Below are 7,541 nucleotides of genomic sequence, written 5' to 3' on the forward strand. Positions count from 1 at the left end.
CACAGGCCATGCTTAAGATATTCAAAGTTAAATAATTTTGGTAACAAAAAGTAAAGGAGGAAAGAAGGGCTACCCCTTTCACCATTTCACAAAATGGTGAAATAGGCAAAGTCTATATTGCTCTCTCTACCTCTCCTCCATTGTTTGAAACCAAGTGACTCAGTGCTTACATCATGAGTCCTCTTGTTCTAGATGTAAACATTTATCTTCCTCTTTAGTCCATAAACACTTTAGCATACATCTATGGAATACCAAAGATCAAAGTAGACACAGATAAAAATTTGTCATAGTGTCAACCCTCCAATAACTTGCAGTTCAGTAGGGGAGGAAAAGAAAATATATCAATAACTAAAATAAAAGGAGAGTGGAGTTAGAGAGGAACAAAGAGCTACAGAGTAAAGATAAAAGAAAACAACTAAGAAAAAAAGGAGGAATAATCAGAGGCGGTGTGAGCTAAGGAGTTCCTAAAAGACCTTGTGTCAGATGTCAACGAGGAAGAAAGTCAGAGAAAATATTTCAGACTTGATGATTTTGTTTCACTGTGTGTTTGTTTCTTTGTTTTGGGGACAGGGTCTTGTTATGTAGCTCTGCTGGCCTAGAAGTCTTGATTCTCCTGAATTAGCCTCCTGAGGGCTATGATAAAAGGTGTGTACCATGTACCATCATTTCTGGCTAATGATTTTATATAACTACAAAATGAAGTTTAAATGAAGTGATCCATGCATTGCATTCATTTATTCATAAACAAATATTAAAGGTAATCAGTGAAATACATGTGATTCAAGAATAAGAGAAAAGACAGCCAATTATTTAAATAATTTTGGCAGGGATCCAGAAGAAAGAAACAACACAGTAGCTATAGGAACAGCAATGTTTCCTCCATCTGTTAGGGTTTGGAAGCCAAAGGGAAAAAGCCCACTTTTATTATCAAATAGTTTACATAATGATCAAGTATGTTAAATCAAAAGAGAAAGAATGGGACTTAATAATATGAAAATATCCTATTCCTGTAGAGACAGTTTGTAGACTGGAGGCCTCAGCTGTCTAGATGGCTCATTAGAGGGCTTTAATGAGTGGTACCACCTTGGAAGTAACCTGGGCCCTGAAATAAAGATGAAAAGGCAACAAAGAGGGGACTAACTGTTACCCTTAGGCAGGCAAATCAAAGCATCTGTGCCTAAGAAGAGATAGGAAAAAAGTCACTTCAAAGCATTATTATTCTTTTGCTCATTTCTGAATAACTCAGACTAACAGACATTCCAGCAGCTTGATGCCCTTTTTTTTGTCAGCTGAGAAACAGGGCATTCCATGAATGTCATGGATATCTATTATTTCTATCTTGCAAGCATCTCTTAGACTTTCTGTTAATGGATTCTTGGATTATTTCCTTTTGAGAATCTTTATTTTTTTTTATCCCCCATGAGGATGTCCAAGGTTATTTGTATGAGCCTGGACAGCCAATCAAAGTTCTTCAAAGATTGATCTGCTCACCAGAACAAGAGGCTTGATTTCTTTTGACAAAGAAACTAAGATGGCAAACCTTGGTATCTTTATAGAGCTGGAACTGTGCTATGATCATAACCTAAGGAAGAGTAAAGCCAACATAGAAAGCAATGCTGAGGGCAAGTGAGAGACTGAGAATTGTATCTTTCCTGACTTTGTGAAGTCTGGGAGGATCCATTTGCCTCTTATATTTCTGAGTTACATGAACCAATCAATACATTTTCTTAGTTTGCCTTAGTTACACTTGAGTTTCTGTCACTTGCATTGAGAATCTTGAATGTAATATGCTTTGGAGCTATACATTTTTGTAAAAACACTAATGGTCTTTAAATCAAAATGTGCTCCACTTTATGACTATCCATAATGAGGATGCAGTAGTATGAATATGGTCAGAGGCACATGCCACCTTAAAAGCCATTACTGAGAGGGCTCTGGGCATAGTTCAAGTGGTAGAGAACTTGCCCCCATGCTTCAGGTCACACAAAAAACAATTACTGAGAAAGAAAAAGAGAAAACAATGTGATGAACATAATGCTTATGTTTCATATTCTTTTGCTGCTCACAGAAGGAGTAGGAGTGGGCTAGTTGTGTTGATACTCTAAGAACATTTCATTTTGATTATCCCAGTGAATCACCCATGGAAAAGTAGGAAAGTGGTTTGTCATAGCAGAGTGGCTCTGGTCAGGTAGATAACATCAGTAGCCTCAGTTAAAAGTAAAAAAGTAAAAGATCAAACATTAACCAATTATTTATTTTGGGCTGATGGTGGTATTAAATTGTAAGTGGGGACGGAAGTGTCTAAGTTAAGAGGAAGGCTATTTTGAAGCCAATAGACATACTGGTACAGTTCTGTAAAATGCACACTTACTTTAGTTGCATTAGCAAAACTTCATTAATTTCCAACAATGGCTAAAGAATGTATCTTTATCAAAGAATCTGGACTGTGATATATTTGTGAAACACATTCCTAGTCAATGTATGCTCTTAGAAGATTTTCAGTAAATTGCTAAATTAATTAAATGAAACATAGTCACTTTCAGCCGAACACAGAAAATGTAGGCTGTGACTGCCTGTAAGCAATAGGGAAAAACTAATAGAGACCAAAATTCCTAATCAACTTTTGGCAATTATTGACACTCCACTGAGAATAGTACCCAACTTTCCTGAGCCTTTAACTCAGGTAAGCTATTGATTTTGGGGGAAAAGGTTATGTTTAAACCGTGGAAGTTTCTCGTCAGGCAGACAGGTTCAGCAACGTATTATTCCAGGCAAGAGATGCATGTCTCTGAACTCCTTGTGAAAGAGAAATGATGATTGTCTCATTCCTTGGTTGTGAGCGATGAAAGAAACAAGACTGGAATCTGACCCAGGAAACATTTGTACTTCTCACTTTATACAATCATGATTAGCAGGAATTAAAGCAGACCATGGTAGGCACAGGAAATAGCCAATTTTCGGGCCAGGTGGTTCTGAGAGGCCATTCAGCCGAGTGTTTGCTGAACATCCTGGCTACAGGCCCGACCCTCTTTCCTCAAGGTTACAGAAAGTCCAGGTTCCAGCACAGGACTCAATCTACCCGGCATCAGTGTGCGCCCCTTTCTAGTTACAATTTGGAAAGCCGGATTGGCAAGGGTGGGAGCAGCAGTCCAACGCGGGGAAAGTCAATTTCAGTTCAGGTAACAGGAACCACAGTATCTCCAAGGTCAAGGTGCGTGTCAACGAATTATGTAAAATCCTGCGGAATGAGATTCACAAACGCACTGAGAACAACACTAAATTTTGGAAGCTCTTTCCAGAGAGCCCTTCAGCCCGCCCCATACCTGCCCCTTGGCCCTTTTTTGGGCTGTAAGATTTCGCCTGCCTCTCCTCTTTCCTCCTTTTTTCCTTCCAATAAAACCAAGCTTCGGAAAACTTTTCTTTTTCTCCCCTAAGTCTGTAGCAGAGACGCTTTTTCATCATTTTAACCCAACTTTCCTCCGTTTCTTTGGCGAGAACCTAAAATTCGGACTGCTCCGCAGACGGGGCCCTAAATCTGGGCTGCTAGGACTGAAATTTGGTTCCGATGAACCCAGCAGGTGCTTGCTTTGGAAGCGCCGATTCCCCGGGGTGGGGTTCGCGCGCTGGCGGGGATCCAGCAGGGCGCGAGCGCAGAAGCCCGAGCCCGAGGCGGCGGGGACACGCGCGGAGAGGGGGTGCGCGGTGAGCTGGCCGCTTCCTTCCGCAGGAGCTATTTTTAGCGGCGCATCGCACCCCCCCACCCCCTTCCCCGGCCGACGGCGTGGTAGCCTCCAGCTCGCGGCCGCCGCTCGCGCCTCCTCTGCGCCTCCCCCGCGCCTCCCCCGCCGCCGCTGGCTCTTGGTAGCTTCCACGCGGGCAGGTCCGGAAACTGAGCATGTCTGGAAGCGCTCGGCGGCCCCGGCGGCGGCGGCGGCGCGGGCAGAGCCGGGCTGCGTCAGGCTGAGCCCATTCAGCGCGCGGCCGCAGGAGCGCAGTGCCAGCGCCGCGCCGCCCGGCCCCGCCGAGAGGGGCGCACTCGCCGCTGCGGGGCCAGCCGCCGCTCACCGCAGCCCCCTCCTGGCGACCCGCAAGTAAGTTTGTGAGGCTGCGGAGCAGTGGGGCGAGGGCTGGGAGCTGGGGTGGGGTTGGGGGACCCAGGCTGGCAAGCGGGAGGTGCGCCTGGCGACCCGGAGATACCTTTCTGGGCTTGGCGCCTCTCTGAGCCGCTTGGCGGTTTGGAAGTGGCTGGCCACTGGCATGCTCCAGCAAGGGCGACGAGCGAAGCCGAACTGCCTCAAGGGTGTGTGTGTGTGGGGGGGGGCGGGGTAGCGGACTTGGGAAGAAGGCAGGACCGCTAATGAGGGTGGGGACCCGACAGGCCAGGAGCCTACTGGAACGGGATGGGGAGCCTGGCTGGGCACAGCTACAGAGGGAAAGTGGGGGTGTCTCCTTGGGTTTGGGTGAAAGCGCAGTGCTGGGGACAGAGGGCTTGTGTGTCCGGAACCAGGGTGGCAGGAGGGAAGATAGATGGAAAGTGGGGCGCATGAAAAGCGGATTTGAACGAGAGCAAAAGGTGGAAGGGGCAGTGGGCTCCGGATGGGTGGGTGGACTCGGGTAATTTGGGGAATCAGAACACGGTAAGAAAGAGAATGATGGAGAGAGGCAACCTTGAATCAATCCCCTGGAGGGAATGTTCGAGGCCACATGTTGAGAACCCGCCGGATGCAGAAAGTAGCCCAGAAGGGCGGGCTGGAAGATCGCTGAGGATTTGGATGAAGGGTAGGAGGGAAGCGATGCAGGGTTTGGGCCCAGGGACAGGGCTGCTGGTGGGACTGAGAGGCTCGGGAAAGGGCTGTGATTTAGTAGCGGTTCTAAGAGGTTCACTTGCTTTCCCTCTTCCTTCAGCTCCTACCGTGCGCACCTCAGCCCAAGGAAATGTGGACAGAGATGAGGTAGCGGCAAGGTGGTCACTTAAGGGTAGCTGCCAGGGCTTAAGTGGATCCCGGCACCCTCTGTGCAATGTGGATCAGAATGTGTGTGTTGCACGGAGAGGGAGTGGTGTGTGCTTTAGGCCACGGGGAATTTGTGGTGTCACCCCGGAGGTGAGGTGTTCTGGGCCAGCAAGTCAGGCAGAAGTCTGCAGCATGCAACTCTGGGTGGGGAGAGTGAGTGTGAGTGTGCGTGTGCGCTGTGTGTGCGTGTTGCCGGCTGCAGTCTGTCTCCATGACAGGGAGATCCAGGACTCCACGGGCAGCACGGGGAGGGGATTAAGGGAGACGTGCTTTCCTGTGTCTCTTTGCCTCCTTTCCCCAGAGTCACATTCTTTGCTCAACCAATGATGCTCCCCATCCCCTTTTATCGCAACCCTGACACGGATCTTCTCTGGTTCCCCCTCTATGCAGGCCACTGTTGCTCCGATGGGCTCTCCCACTACTCCCTGTCCCAGGGAATCCTAGGGGCTTCGCTCTTGGGGTTCGTGGTGCACTCTGCTGTCCCTGCAGGTGACTTGGTGATGTTGTTGTCAGAGAGGGTTCGGGAAAGCTGGTGACTCCAAATGATCAGAGGGGTGTAGAAATCCGGCAATGACCAGCACTTGTAGGTTCTCTGGCAAGAGACCTTCTGTGAGTTTCCTAGTGTAAATATATAACTTACAAAGGAAAAGAGCAGTTTAGTTGAATAAACAAGTCCAAAAATCTTTATGCAAAAACGCCACTTATAACCAGCAAAGATTTCACCAGCATGAAGCTTCTGCAGTATACAGGATGAGAGACTGAAATGGACGGAGGACATGGCTGTGGCTTATTCAGACTCCATCCAGCTTGCTGTGTTTTGTCATGGACACATTTTAAGAGAGGTTTTACCGGATGCAAGGAATGAAAATGGAGGTGATGTTGGAAGCCTGTACCATCTGTGGATCCAAAGAAGAGGGAGCATGAATTGTGACATCAGAAATGTTTGGGGCATCAAATTGCTGGCAGAAGATCAAATGAAGGGAAGTGAGAACTTTGTGAAAGAGTGTTGAGGATAGTCAATGGGTTGTCTTGCACACTGATGACTGACCCATGGAGGAACACAGAGAAGACAGCAAGCTTGTAGTGGAGTGTACAGGGCTTGTCCTCCTATTCATGTGACAATGGCTGGCCCAGTTTCTGGTACACTGTTGAAATACACGTTTTGAAAAATGTTCATTATTCTACTCATCTGTAAGGTGGAAATTTTAAATAAAAAAAGCTTTTGCTGTCATTATCTGCTTCTAGTGCTCTGATTTTTCATTACTGTAGATCATGTGAAACTAAAGTAAGTGATTATTTTGGCTATTAATTCTTTTTCACCTAAAATGCTGTTCAAATAAAACATAACCTTATATGTTTGCTTGTATTCCTTTGCTGGGGGTGGGGGTGTCAAGGAGGAAGGAGAGCTGGGCACATTGATTAGGATGTTAAATAAAGGTAAAGATTAGACGTCTTTTGAGTATATGGAGGTGAAGACTTCATTTATACAATGCCAAATGTAAAGTGAAACTCCCTACAGTACTCCATTTGAAATGCAAAGGATGTATCCTTGGGCATGGGTTGTTCCCTGAGCCTAGATGAGCTTCAAAAAGTGGTCAAGGAATCTTTCCTGCCCTAAGGTAAAGGCATTTAAGGGGTAAAAAAGTAACAGTGGTAATGAAGAATAATAGAAATATCAGTCAAAGTGGAAAAAGAGAAGTCACTTCATGCCTTCTCACCTCAGGGATGGATCTTACTTAGAACAGTGTCCCCAGCTTCTACAGTAGCAATATCTAGAGACCTTTTTTTTTTTTTTGTAGGGAGTGCTAACATTTTACAACGACTGGACAGCCCCCACAAATATCCAGCCCCAAATGTCAATCCTACTGATGTTGAGAAACTTGTAACATGTGTTAGGGTGTTTTCAACATACCTGTTGGAAGTCCAGCTTGAAAATAAAGAGGAATTAACTTTCAGGAATTTTCTTTGCAAAATGCTCCTATGTTTGGAACACTTGTTTTAAGGAAATTAAAAATGTTTCCTTTTAGTAGAATTTCTTTTCAGCTTAAAAAAAAAAACTTTCAATATTCTGGGAATTTCTAAAGGCAGGTTATATGCATGTGCGCTTATGAACTGAGCAAAATTTCATGTTAAAAGGGGTAATTTTTTTCCTGCACTGTTTTTCATGAATGTGTTCATAATTGCTTTTTAAAGAATGAAATGTTATTTATTTATTTATTTTGGTGGGACTGGGATTTGAACTCAGGGCTCTGCCCTTGCAAAGCAGGCGTTCTACCTTTTGAGACAGAACTGCAGTCCTGCCTGAAATGTTAATTTGTAAAGTTGAAATTAATTAAATATGTTCTTTGTTTAGTGAGGGATTTTCAAAGAAAAATGTTAGATGAAGTCTCAGGAAATAAAGTTTCCAGAATGAAACCTTAGTGTAGCATAGTACATTGCCTAGAAAGAAAGAATGGCTTACACTTCTAAACATAGTAAGATCTGAGAACTGTTCTAATATTGCTTGCATGCAGGGACTGAACCACCCTT

At 45.2% G+C, this 7,541-nt stretch overlaps 1 protein-coding gene across 1 annotated transcript; it reads left to right on the plus strand.

Annotated features, from left to right (window-relative positions):
- Positions 1–2,930: 2,930 nt before the first annotated feature.
- On the plus strand, positions 2,931–6,251 carry LOC141421450 (uncharacterized). The gene is made up of 3 exons (XM_074066995.1): positions 2,931–3,179; positions 3,436–4,091; positions 5,403–6,251. The coding sequence occupies exons 1-3, from the start codon at positions 2,931–2,933 to the stop codon at positions 5,503–5,505; spliced, it is 1,008 nt and encodes a 335-aa protein (XP_073923096.1). The 3' UTR covers positions 5,506–6,251.
- The last annotated feature ends 1,290 nt before the right edge of the window (positions 6,252–7,541 follow it).

The sequence above is a fragment of the Castor canadensis genome, chromosome 3 (genome assembly GCF_047511655.1).
Source record: "Castor canadensis chromosome 3, mCasCan1.hap1v2, whole genome shotgun sequence".
Lineage (NCBI taxonomy): Eukaryota > Metazoa > Chordata > Mammalia > Rodentia > Castoridae > Castor > Castor canadensis.